Raw genomic sequence first — 13,956 nt, 5'->3', positions numbered from 1 at the left:
CGCAAAAAAAAAAAAAGAAAAGGAAATGGAAGCTTTAAGGGGGCGGAGAAATCGCTAAAACCTAACCCACCTCAGTGACAGCTGTTCCGGAAAAAAGTTTTTCTTCAAATTTGGAATTTAACCTTTACAATTGAATTCTTCGTAATATTTTACAGACGATAAAATGTTTCAAAGAAAAGTTTTCGTTCTAAAATGTATTCAATGAGCTCTCGATGATAAACGAAAAATTGTACGGCTATTTCCGTCAAAAATGAAGTGGCGGCAACGCTACAGGCTGTCATAACCAGACATCAACCTTCTTAGTTACTGTTACAGTTTTCTTGCTTGAGCGCCGAAAATGCAGTAGTTGATTACTTGTGTTTTTTTACTAAGTTTATGTATTCTTTGTGTTTTTTTTTTTAAATAAATAAACAATTTTGGGTTGATCTTTACAATAGCCCACGGAGGTGTGGCCTATTTATTTTTGGTGCATGCGCAGTACAGCACAGTTACCGTTGACTTTTTAAACTACTTCCCGCCAATGTTCAATATATTCTTTTTAAATTTCTCAACTTCCCGCTAATGTGCTATATATAATTTTTTTGAATTTCTTGCCTATTTATTTTTAGTGAGCATGCGCAGTACACTCACACTTAGTAACTGCTTCCATTCCAACGTATTATCAGTTCCCGCCAGTGTCCAGTGTGTAACTTTAGGTGCGTTTTTTTTTAAAGTTCATAAAACATGAACGTTTAAAATCTACAGTTTTTCTTTTATTTAAAGCATGAATGTAGTCTGAGTGAAGATGGAGAGATGAAAGTTTCAAAATTTTGAATGAGTGTTGGTTTCATTAGTAATAGATATGTAGGTCTGAAGTGTGTTAAGTATGAAAAGGAGACATTCTTCCATGGGCGATCAAATGAGAGCATTATTTAAGGGAGTAAATAAATTGTACTAACAGAAGGATAGGGATTGCATTGAATAAGGTAGGCTTCTTTTGTTTTGTTCTTCATGTGTCTGAATTACAAATTAGAGTTGTGTGTGGATTAGTTGGGTAGTGAGGGGGTGTGGGGGGCGAAGCCCCCCATAAAAATAAAAAATAGATCAGGGGGCGTGGGGGCAAAGCCCCCACATAAAGGGGGGTGTGGGGGGCACAGCCCCCCACGAATTTTTTTTTTAAATAAAATTTTCAATCTTGAATTAATAATTCGAAGTGATTCTGATTCGCGTTACCATATAACCCGCCAGATTTAAATGTAAATATAAAATAAAGAAATATTTTTATATTTACATTTGAATTTGGCGGGTTATATGGTAACAGCGAATCAGAATCACTTCGATATTAGGCCACACCTCCGTGGGCTATTGTAAAGATTTACCCAATTTTGATGGGGGTTCTCTGGTTAACTCCTAATAATTGTGCTTTACCTTCTTAATCAAAATATTGAGTGGTAGCTCCAACTGGATAAATACCACCAAACTGGTGACCCCGACGACGTGATCTCATTAAACCAAAAAGTTTTTGACGGAAAAATTCAGAGAGAAATCCATTTTCATTAAAAGTAATATTTCCAGTTGAGATTCTGCCCAAAATTTTGCTGTCAGCTGATACAAATCTAATCTGGCACTTAATCAAATCTATCTAATTTGAACTTAATGCGATTTTCTGTTTTGAGTTATGCTGAAAACAAAACAAAATATCTGCACAATTCCAATATTTTCTCAACCTAAAGAGTAAGTAAAAGTAAAGAGCTATCAAATTAAAAAAAAAGAAAAACACAAACTGAAATCAATTAAACATTTATTTGTAACGAGTTCTAATAAAAATGTTTTCATCTCTTCCAATGTCTTGCTTTAAGGCAATCCAATTCCATTATTTATAACAATTTTTTTTAAACTTTCTTCATCACCGCCTTAGATGTGGCTTCAAAAGTTAACCGACACAGTTTTCTTTAAGTATTTTATATACATAGGTTAGGTTTAAAAGACGTAAACTACCTAGATTCTCATAACTTTTTCAAGACTTGAACTGATTTCATTCATCACTGGCACATAAACCGAATATAATTAAAAGGTACTGAAATATATAGATTATATCCACAAACAATGTTATGGCCCCCATTAGATACTCATCCTCTTCGAGTTCGTATTTACCGCCAAGTATTCTTTGAGTATCAAATAGCATCCACTGTAGGAAATGAAAAAAAGAAAGTTTATTTGATTGAACATAAAGTTTCAACACTTTTAAGAATATTAAAAGAAGTTGCTACTCACAAACGATATAAGCAGTACACCCAAACCTGCAAGACCAACTTGAAGAATTGGCATGCGTAAAACAATGATCAGTATGGTTACCACAATACTAATTACAAGAAACACTATACTAAGAATACAAAGTAGTGTGCCACATTTTGTAAAGTCTACCTAAAACAAAATAAATAACCAAGTCAAGCAAATGATTTTGGTGCAATTAAAATAGAGAAAGAGATGGTTAATTATTTCTTTTAATTTTAAAGATGTGCATGAATATATAGGTTTCGTGACTGTAAATTGTTAACTTAGGATTCAAGATTGGCGAGGAATCGGTCCAAATAAAAAACAAACTCGTCTTCTTGCCAACGTTTCGGCAAATATATTGTCTTCTTCAGAGCGTGGCTATGCGGGTTGGTTGAGTTACAGAAACTAAATCCTAAATTATTCTTTTATGATTTAGGGTGCGACAACAACTAAGGTTATTGGCGGCCTCCGGACAGTGTTCTCTTGTTACAGACAACACCACTGTCCATCACCGGACAGCTGGATCCGAACTCGGAATTTACGCGTGAGAAACCATTACGCTAACCGCATAGTCAATCCCTTCTCTCTGTGCATTATTGTTCTGATAACAAGAGCTGCCATATAGCTACAATGAAACAAATGTTGTGATCGCAACAGAAACCATTCTAAAAGGGTTTATCCCACTTGTGATAAAAGTAGTTCTGAATTGTATCCGTCTATACAAGTGGAATGTATGTATATCTCTTCTTTCTGTATAGATTATAATATAAAGCGGCGCAGGGTTGGTCGTTCGGCTATTAAACAGGTTTATGCCGAAACAAAGGCATTTTACGAATCATATAAATTTAGTGGGAACTAGTTTTTGTGACTTTTCCTAGAGGTCAACATACTGCCTCCCAAGTTAACCTCTACATTCCTTTCTGCATTTTTTCGGCCTCTTTCTTGGTTGCAATATCTTTTTTTTTTTTAATTTTAATATTATCCTGTAGTTGTAAGTGGGCCTGAAGACAGAAACCTCTCGTACAACCATTGCTCAAGGACGTCATTGTCCGGATTAATGGCCATTGGTCTGCATTGGAAGCGCCGTACGAAGGGTCATTCCCAGTAGTTGAGCAGTCGGACAAAACAATCATCGTGTAAAGAAATCGAAAATTGACCATTAGTTTGTAAGGTTCTTCAGAGAAAAGTTAATTACAATGAAGCAATGAAATTTAAGTTTTTATGTTTGGTGGATTGATTTTCAACGTGAAAAAAAAGTAATCGCCTATTTTTTCAGGCGGGGCTTAACGTCCAACTACCATTTACTAGGTGTCGCGGACGGAGGAGGCGAATAGCAAATGTACTTTACCATTTCTCATTTAACCATTAAATAAAATCCAAGGCCAAGACCAGGAATCGAACCCAGTACCACAATGCATATTAGCTTTGCAGGTCTCGCCTCTTAACCCGCTCGGCTACTGTGACTCCTCAACGTGAAAGGCTGGCTCAAATTTATACTATCTTTAAAATTTCTATTTATTAGGACAACTTGAAATAGAAGTTCACAGCTCATTATTTAAACATCAAATTAGAATTCAGAGTTAACCATTAAATGTGTAATTGGTTACAAAGTCAATTAGTTAAAACAGTGAATTAAAATAATTCAGAATTTAATGAAAAAATAAGATATACAAATTGAGAGTTCGCGCACGGATGGTTTTCTTGAGACTTGCACTGTTACGGAATCTTTCTGTTTTCTGTTCAGAAATCTTGGGCCTTCGAAAGGCATGAACAAAACCTTTTTTAAAAAACTAAAAACGTTGCTCCATAAATTAACAGCTGGCCAGTAACCCGAGATAAAACTAGAGATTTGGTTAACCTGCTTGTTCACAGAATGTAAAAAAGATGGCAAGCCTTCGGCGATATGTAAAGGACAAAGTACCTAACATGTGAACGTATTAACTGTGGGAAGTCTATAGACTCTTGGAGCAGTATCTGAGTCTCCACCATTTCGAGTGATTGGCAACCAATATAGTACCAGTGTGTCAAGGTTCAAGCGAGAATATGGCAGGAAATACACATTAAAAAATTACTTTTTTTAAAGGGAGATTATTAATAATGTACTTACTGGTATAAACCTGGCGATAATGGTGATCAAAATAGTGATTGATGCGGTTGTGATAAAAGCGAATGATATAACCTTCAGTGAATACAAACTTGCAAATACTGACGTTGATGCGGCTAAAAGAACTACCTGAAAAAATGAGTTGGATTATTAAACAAAAATTAATAAATCTATAAAAATAACTTTAGAGGAAAGGAATTCTTTAGAGGCAAGCTACATCATGGAGGTCACGAGGTCAAATCCAGGCCAGGGTGGATGTTCTCATTCTAGCTGCCACTAAAGCAAACTGTCTGTTGATGGACGACACACAGAAAATATTCTTGACACCACTTCGGGCTTGGGAGACATCAAAACACCTGTTTTCTGTTGGAAACAAAATATCATCATCTGTTGTGAACACTCGAATTTCTCTTGGGCAGTTTAAAATTTCTTAAAACTTGCACTTTGTACTAAAAAGACGATTGAATTCAAAATTATACATGTTCACTTTTAATTAAAGGAATAAGTTTTTTTGAAAAACTAAGAAAATATAATCAGTAAAGTGGTGCATCCGATAAGGCCGATTGTCTCGAAACTTTGCTTTCATACAGGTGACAAGTCCATACGTTATCCTGTAGTGGCACTTTAGAGAGGAGTCCAATCACCCTCTTCACCAAGCAATGCCCTTAATTGAAATTTTCCAGGAAAATGATTCAAATTAAAGTTGTTGAACTACTCACGCGCTATCGAAACAAAACCTTAAAGAGCTTCATTCGAGAAACTCTCCAATAATCGATTCAGCAAAATTGGAATTTCTAGGAGGGTGACTTTTTAAACAAAAGCTTATCATTCAACAAATTTGAAATTTCTAGGATTTTTTTTCTTCATTGTATTGATTTGTAGTACGGTAAGGGAATGTAAAAAGTACACTATTTTTCAAACTTGAAAAAGACGTGCTAACCTGTTAAAAACGCTGGTAATAAAAATGTTTTATTGAAAGTAAACTTTTAATTTGGCCTTAATGCTGTAAATTATGTTAATAAATGAGATTTATTTATTATATAAATGAGAAAATTTCTCTTACCATTATTGTGAACAATATCCAATTTGTCGGTGAGTTCCTCCGTAAAGATTTCACACAAGCAAATGCAATATAAATTATCATAAAGCCTATCCTGGAACAAATATTTTGTAACAATATAAACAATTATTTGAACAAAGAACATATAAAAAAAAAAGAACTGAAAAATGAAGCAACTTATAAAAAATCTTAGAACTTGCAAATTTCTGCTTCATAACTAATAATCTTCGCGTTGATCACGCGTGTCATTAGCAACGGTGAAAAGTCACGGCTGAATGTAGATTTAGTGTTATAAAATCTTAAGAAAAATAAAATTACAATCTTGATAGTTCCACTGTTATAATTACTTTAATGGAGGTAATGTTACTGTTTACCAATATATGAACCATGATTTATTTTTACTCGGGTGGATAACTAAGAGAGTTGTTTTTATGTTTAGAAAACTATTGTATAATCAATTCTTTTTCAAAATGAGACGTGTAAATTTTTAAATTGTATCTCACGATCCACCGATTAACTAAATTTAGTTGCTTCAAAGAAGAGCTCACCTACAAATCACGAGAGATTAATTACTTAAACTTCTGTACTCATTTCGGTACCATTCTTCTGGGCTTCGAGTAATGAGGGTGTGGAAGGCATCTAGCACTGTCGTTTTAGAAATGGACTACTTGGGTAAAGTATTTCAACGTTAAGGTACCACATTATCTTTAGTAACGAGTTCCTTCAATTGTTTCTGAGTTACGATAAATACAAACAAAGAGAGAGAAAGAGAGGAGACCAATTTGTAAAAACTAAATTTTCGGACTCAAGGGAAACCACTTCTTAGAGGAAGAGGAAGTACAAAAGAAAAACCCAAATTTTGAACATACCGCATTATTACTATCCAAAATTTTCAGATCAACAGTATGCCTAAATACAAAAAAAAAAATGGCTACTAAGAAAATGATTACCTACTGGAAGACTGGAAAGAAAATAAACAACAATATCCAGGAGATGATTCCACTTCTCGTTACCACTAGTTTGACATTATTTTGTAAAATTTGGATAGGAAACAAGAACATTTTAGACGATTGAACTCTCAAATGTATTATAAGACGAAGCGTTCAGTAAATGGCGGCGGAAACTAACCACACTACTCTTTGAAAAATTGAACTCAATTTGTTGAAGTCCTGTACAGCGTAAACAATACTGCTATACTACTGTTTATGGTTGATCCAACTGTACAAATATGGAATTACTATTCTATTAAAATAAGGTAAATATAAAATTAATTTTCAAATTTTGATATTTCTTAGTGATGAGAACAAGGGATTTTGTCATGAACGCTTTTGACATTAACTTCTTACCCTGAAAGCAAATTATTATAATTCTGTTTTTTCTTTTCTTTTTTTTGTATGTAAATAAAGTATATCAACAAATAAAAGACAAATTTTACTGCCTCCTAAGACGGGCAAACCGAAGTATTGCGAACTTGTCCGAGTTTAGAAATCGTGAGAACTTCTGTAAAAAAAATAAAGTAAAGTAAATGTAATGCCTTTTTTAAGGCAGGCTTTACGTCCAACTAGCAAATTAGATATTCTGGAATTTACAATTAAATTCTCATAATAACCATTAAATAAAAGCCTAGACCGAGAATCGAACCCAGTACCACAATACATCTTAGCTTTACAGGAATGCTAATTAATCGCTCAGTTATCTTGGCGCCTAACTGAACTTCAGTAAAATTAAATGCTAGTGCGAAATTTGTCAATTAAATTTATTAGAATTTAGCAAGTGAAATGGTATGATGTTTACACCAGAATTTATAGCAATAAATAATAAAAGTAGAGAACAAAAATTAATTACTTACATAAACACGATATATAACCACCAATAGTCATTTAAAAATTCCCTGCTTTCTTCACTGAAATATTTTGTCATTTGTATTAATTTACACGATCAATTATTCCTATTTCATTTTATTTTTTCAAATTTATGGCACTTCAAGTTCACCCTACTTTTTTTCTTTTTTATTGGCTTAACTTAATTCAAATTCGAATTGAACTTACTAGTATGATGTCAAAAAGACTACTAGTGCGCAAAAACTAATGGCAACACTGAGTATAAGATAAACTCTAGAAATAAAATTACGTCGGTCATCATTGTCAGCAAAGATACCATACTCTGCATCGTAATTTTGGTTCCATTGAGGTGATTGTTCTTTACCTACAAATAAAATTTGTGTAAAAATAAGGTAAAACTTTTTGTTTATATTTTCCATTTCGCGCCCAGCTGGCGATGGAATATGGATAACAGTAAAAAATGACCCCAAAAAACAGATTATTCACATGTTCACGTTGATATTTTTTTTTCCATATGCTCTTGGCCATTACTTGAGAATATCAGCAAGAAAGGGGAAGAGAAAACGGACGACAGGTTGAGATTCACAAAACCTTTCTGAACCAGACATCACTAAAGAAGTTTTTGACATGAATGATATCGGCAGTTTCAGGGTTCAGCTGATATCTTAGTCAGCCATTGACAATGATCTTCAGAATCATCAAGGGAAAGAAAGCAAAGATAATAGGTAAGAACTGCCCCCTGAGAAAAAGTATCTCTGCAGCCTGTGCAAAGATTAGACGGACACCTTCTGGAGCTTGGCTTGTCAATCCAGTATAGCATATTGCTAAACACAGATCAAGATGAATATTGTGTTAACAAAATTGTCATATTGACTGTGAAATAACGATCTCTATAAAGAGATAAACTGATATAATGAGCAGTGATTTCAGACTTTAGCGAAAGAAGTACGCTTACGTTGTAGACCAGTGATGGCGAACATATGACATGCGTGTCAGTGCTGACACGTGAGCTCATTTTTGGTGACACGCATCTTCAAAGATAAAAAAATTCATAATTCAAATATTTGTCTCTCATAACGGCCAGAGTTGGTTATTAATAATAATATCAATGAAATGTGTAAAACAAGTCTCTAAATGTAAATCATTGGTTTCATAATTTTGGTTTTTGTATTTTAAATGGCATTAAACAAATAATTAAACTTTAAAAAAATTATAAATATTTTTATTTTTATTTTTTAGTCTTTACTTTTGTGATGTGTGACACGCCACGAAAATTATGTTTCGATTTTTCAAAAATTTTGACACACCGAGCTCAAAAGGTTTGCCATCACTGTTGTTGACAATCCTTTAAATGTAGTTTGGATTTTAGCAAATTTTCCCAATACCAACTTACGCCCTAGGTATAATAATTTTTTTCTGCAACCATGTAGGAATGTTCTCATTACTCAATTAAAATCAGCTGTGTAATGCCCAACTTCCCTCACTAGTGGGGAAAAATTCCCATTAGTGTCACTTTCCTCACTAGTGAGTGGAAAAACTTTATTGTGCTGCTTCCTTGATATAAGTTTTGTTATTAACATAAATATTTTCTGTAAAACTTTAATAAGCTTATTTAAATTTATTTTATCTAAATAATTAAAAACGAATATTAAAAAAATAAAATAAAAATTGAAAGGAATATAGAAATGAAAATAATATTTTAATAAATAATTAGATATTTTTAATTATAACAGTTAAAAAGGTTATAGTGTTACCTTATAGAAATTTAAAATGGATTCTAGTGATTCCTGTTTAGTTTTTTTAAAGTTAATAACCCTTAAGGTTGCAGAAAAAATATAATGTTTAACTCGAGCGTAAAGTATTTTCCTCATACTCGGCAATTTGCACTTGCACTCGCCTCGCTTCGCTCGCTCGTGCGTGCAAACCCTGCCTCGCGTGAGGAAAAGTACTACTTTCCACACTTGTTAAATAAATAACTATTGTTGTGCGTTTGAACATTTGCAGGAGCTAAATTTTATATTGATGTAGTTTGTTGTGCACTCAGATTTATGTATTATATTGAGTGGTTTAAACTTTTAACTATCAGCCTGCGACATTTACTTATTATCTAAAAACATTCCCTAATATGACTAAATTTTAACACGCCTTTTGCTTACGACTTAGTACATTCTATTTAAATTTACTAATAAAATTTGTTTTATTAATGAATCGAGCAAGCAATAATGAATAAGTAATTACGGCAGCATTAGATTTATTATAATACTATAATATTCAAAGCCTATAAGTACATGCATATACGAGGTGTGTTCAAAAAGTAACGGGAATTTTCGTTTTTTGAAAAAAATATTTATTTATTCATCTACATTAATATTGTCGCCTTCAAAGTAGTCCCCTTCGCATACAATACACTTGTGCCAGCGCTTTTTCCAATCCTCGAAACACTTCTGAAACTCGATCTTTGTGATAGCTTTCAGCTCTTTCAGCGATTCGCTTTTAATGTCATCTATGCTTGTAAAACGACGGCCTTTTAATGTTCTCTTTATGTTTGGAAATAGAAAAAAGTCACATGGAGCCATGTCTGGCGAATATGGAGGCTGGGGCATCGTTAAAGTTTTGTTTTTGGCCAAAAATTCACGAACAAGCAATGAAGTGTGAGCAGGTGCATTATCGTGGTGCAAAATCCATGAATTGTTTTGCCACAAATCCGGGCGTTTTTTTCGGATTGCTTCACGCAAACGGCGTTGAACTTGTAGGTAGTACTCCTTATTGATTGTTTGACCTTGTGGCAAGAATTCATGATGCACTATGCCATTAAAATCGAAGAACACAGTGAGCATAACCTTCACATTCGACCGCACTTGTCGAGCTTTTTTCGGTCTTGGCGATCCAGAATGCCTCCACTGGGACGATTGGGCCTTAGTTTCGACATCATATCCGTAAACCCATGTTTCGTCACCTGTTATAACACGTTTCAGTAGATCCGCATCGTTGTCGACTTCATTGAGTGACTCTTGAGCAACTTCCATTCTCCGCTGTTTTTGTTCGAAATTCAACAATTTTGGAACAAATTTTGCTGCCACACGCTTCATACCCAAAACATCCGAAAAAATTTCATGGCATGAGCCAATTGATATGGCAACATCATCAGCGACTTCTCTGATTGTGATTCGGCGATCGTTCATAACCATTTCTTTCACTTTTTTCACGTTTTCATCGGTTGTTGATGTGCTTGGACGTCCAGGTCGTTCGTCATCTTCAACGTTTACGCGGCCATCTTGGAAACGCTTATACCACTCGTAAATCCTTGTTTTACTCATAGCAGACTCACCATATGCCTTTATTAACATTTCACACACTTTATTACACTTTATTTCATTTTTTACGCAAAATTTAATACAAATTCTTTGATCCATTTTTTTTAACAAACAAAAATCGCCAAGCTCGAAAAACACGTCTAACTTTAACGGCTGCCACTTAAGAAGTAAACAATGAATATTACTGAAAATTTTATCGTACTTCAGGGGCATGTGTACCAACATAAAAAAAAAAAAAAATTTACAATCAGACTCTCCAAACACGCGAAATTTAAAAATTCCCGTTACTTTTTGAACACACCTCGTATACATACATATCTGTGAGAAATACTTTTAGGTTACCTCTTTGACCGTATTGATCGTTTCTGTAGTACTGATCCCGTTGAGACATTTCTCTTGGGCCTTGGGAATATTGAGGACGCTGTTGAGGTGCTCGCTGAACTGAATGTACCCGTGGTTCTGAATATGTTCTACCTCTGGCCCATCCACGGGCAGGTCGCATGTCAATTTGAATAAAGAAACACACAAAAAAATACTCCTAATTTTCTTTTTTAGTCGTCTTAAAGGTTTAATTAAAATAAACCATCTAAATGAAGACTATACAAGCGAATTATCCATTAAAATAGTAACAGTTCTTTTTTTTTCTAATTATTTATGGTAATGTCTGAAAAATGAAGAAAAAATAATTCTGAAACATTGTCGTGGTTTTTCTATTACTGAATTTTCTAAAACACACTATAAGAGGGAAGCCTACTTCAATCATTCTCAGAACAAAATTTTCTTGGTAAAACGCTTCAAACCATTTTGTAAATCTATACGTATACAGTTAGTAAAATATCGGGTTGGCAAATAAGTTCGTTCGGTTTTTATTTTGGTACAGATTCATTCTGATTTTTTTTTTTATTCTCGGCGCAAGCGCACAACCTGACTGTTCATTTGAAAGGTTAGGTTAAGCTTAACCTTTCTATGGATTTCGGTTTAACAAACATTACTATTGCGCTTGCTGCGTAGCTGTAAAGATGGAAGAAAATAAAGTGCATTTCGTCATATTTTGCTCTATCATTTTAAGAAGGGCAAACGAGCTGCAGAGGCTCATAAAAAGATATGTTGTGTTTATGGTGATGATGCCTTAACAGAACGCGTATGCCAAAAGTGGTTTGCCCAATTTCGTTCTGGAGATTTTGACATTAATGATGCGCCCCGCTCCGGTCGCCCGATTGAGATTAATTCAGATGATGTCAATAGCGTAATCGATAAAGATCCCTGCGAATCAGTGAGAAAGATAGCAATAGTACTTAACGTATCCTAGACGAGCTCCAAAAATCATTTGCGCCGGCTGGGATACGTTTCTCGGCTAAATGTTTGGGTATTGCATGAATTAACCGAGGCCAACTTAGCCACTCGCATATCCATTTGCGATTCGCTGCGGAAACGTCAAGAAAACTACCCATTTTTAAAGCGGATGGTAACGAGAGATGAAAAATGGATCGTCTACGATAATGTAGTGCGTGAAAGATCATGGAAGCACTGCAGTGAGCCGCCGCAAACAAGCTCGAAGGCGGAATTGCATCCGAAGAAGATTATGGTGGGATTATAAAGGTATCATCTATTACTTGCTGTTACCATCAGGCAAAACAATTGATTCAACTGCATAATGCTAGCAGTTAACCAAATCGGACCATGCAATCCGCACAAAACGTCCAGAATTGGCAAATCGCAAAGGTGTCGTCTCCCACCACGACGACGCCAGACCGCATGCGTCATTAACCACTCGGAATAAACTGCTGGGATGTTTTGCCTCATCCTCTGTATTCACCGGACCTGGCACCTTCTGATTATCATTTATTCTGATAGTTGCAGAACTCCATGAACGGAAAAACTTTCGATAATGAGAAGACTGTCAAAAAACATTTTGATTGGTTTTTCGACGATAAGCCGCAGACGTTCCACGAACGTGGTATAATGAAGTTGGTGGAAAGATTGCAAGAAGTTATCAATAAGAATGGTCAATGTATAATTGATTAAAATGTATTCTGTGTATCAAAAAAATTGCTATTTATTCCACTCTCAAAAACCGAACGAACTTATTTGCTAACCCTATACATTTATTCAATAGGTATTTCCTGTTGTAAGCTTCCGATCGCTAATTTTCTTACAGCTCGCAAGGGAGTACTAAAACGAATTGTAAAGTTTAACCATTCCTACCATTATCATTTTTGATCTATAGATCGATACTTACACACACTTTCCTTAAAAACCAGCTTGGAAAATATTTCCTGTGAAAACACACAGTTCTAGGATTTGTGGTTTTTAGCGCGGTCTGTGGTGCACATGTGAAAAATACACTCGTTTGACTTACAAGCTACAAGGTGAAAAATTTGTCTTTATGATAAAGGATTTAAAAATTTCATGAACATCTGAATATTCACAAGGAAGAACCTATTGTATTCAATTTTCAGTGTCAGTAAATTATATTGCTACATCTACATCTTACCTATCCAACAAGAAAAACATCACAAAGTGACTTTGATCACAGCACCTTTAACAATAGTTACATTTGATAAGAATTATAAAGCACATAAGAAGTCTGAATCTGTAAGGGAACATAGTAATAAATGTTGCTTAGATTCAATGAATTAATGTACATATGATTGTTTTAAAATAAATCTGTACAACAAATACGTGATAATGAAATTGGTATATTCCTAATAAAATGATTACAATAATGAGATGACGTTACTGGCTGCGACGATGTAGAATTATGTCAGAAAAGCAGGACGACTGGATACCGCCGCGCCAAGTGGGAATATTTGTAACTTTTATAATTCCTTTTATTTATCAATGATGAGTTTAGTATTTTATAGTTGATTGAATCCATCTTAGCGTGGATCTTTTTATATCTCTGACCGGATTAAGATTTCCATACGTCATAAAAGGCAGGTGTAGAGAAAATCTAATTCACTTATGTTTCCATTCACACATTACTTGCTGTAAGTATGAGATGTTCAAAATGTTATCAAATCGTAAATAAAAATAATTTAACCTAGTTATGTGTTTTAAGGTTCTGTAAATTTTGTGGAAAGTTAATGTTTTAGAACTGTAAAATTGTATTTTATATGGAGACACACAAGAATTTAAGCCGGAAACACTGAATTTCCTAGTTCATTTGACCAAGGAAATGGTTATTATTGTTAAATTAAACATCGATGATATGTGATTCTAATCATTTAACAAATGGGTAAATAAGTACAAAAATCTTAAAAAGAACATTTCAATCAGTAAGGAACCTCTTTGGTAGGAATATATTTTTTTGAAATCTACTTCTATTACGGGGCTACATCTATTCAGGAATCCGCATTTGATAGGTGTCTGCAAATCCCC

General features: G+C 34.3%; 1 protein-coding gene across 1 annotated transcript; it reads right to left on the bottom strand.

Moving 5' to 3' along the window:
* Nucleotides 1–1,763: 1,763 nt before the first annotated feature.
* On the bottom strand, nucleotides 1,764–13,227 carry LOC141452846 (protein lifeguard 3-like). The gene is made up of 8 exons (XM_074125299.1): nucleotides 13,070–13,227; nucleotides 10,918–11,239; nucleotides 7,469–7,625; nucleotides 7,270–7,323; nucleotides 5,424–5,514; nucleotides 4,364–4,489; nucleotides 2,254–2,403; nucleotides 1,764–2,167 (listed from the first exon to the last, which is right to left on the bottom strand). Exons 2-8 carry the CDS (start codon nucleotides 11,075–11,077, stop codon nucleotides 2,015–2,017), a joined length of 891 nt encoding a protein of 296 aa, XP_073981400.1. The 5' UTR covers nucleotides 11,078–11,239; nucleotides 13,070–13,227; the 3' UTR covers nucleotides 1,764–2,014.
* Between the last annotated feature and the right edge of the window lie 729 nt (nucleotides 13,228–13,956).

The sequence above is a fragment of the Rhodnius prolixus genome, unplaced genomic scaffold (assembly GCF_049639745.1).
Source record: "Rhodnius prolixus isolate KJV_2025 unplaced genomic scaffold, Rpr scaffold_3, whole genome shotgun sequence".
In the NCBI taxonomy this organism is placed as follows: Eukaryota; Metazoa; Arthropoda; class Insecta; order Hemiptera; family Reduviidae; genus Rhodnius; species Rhodnius prolixus.
The sequence above is the reverse complement of the archived record's forward strand: the minus strand, read 5'-3'. Positions and strand labels throughout refer to the sequence as shown.

What these genes read in the sequence shown, in the direction of transcription:
- LOC141452846 (XM_074125299.1), bottom strand. Translation starts at nt 11,077, where the DNA reads ATGCGACCTGCCCGTGGATGGGCCAGAGGTAGAACATATTCAGAACCA. An exon ending in CGATCAATACGGTCAAAGAG is followed by an intron (nt 7,626 to 10,917) that starts GTAACCTAAAAG and finishes TTTTATTTGTAG; the next exon opens with GTAAAGAACAATCACCTCAA. An exon ending in GTCTTTTTGACATCATACTA is followed by an intron (nt 7,324 to 7,468) that starts GTAAGTTCAATT and finishes AAAATATTTCAG; the next exon opens with TGAAGAAAGCAGGGAATTTT.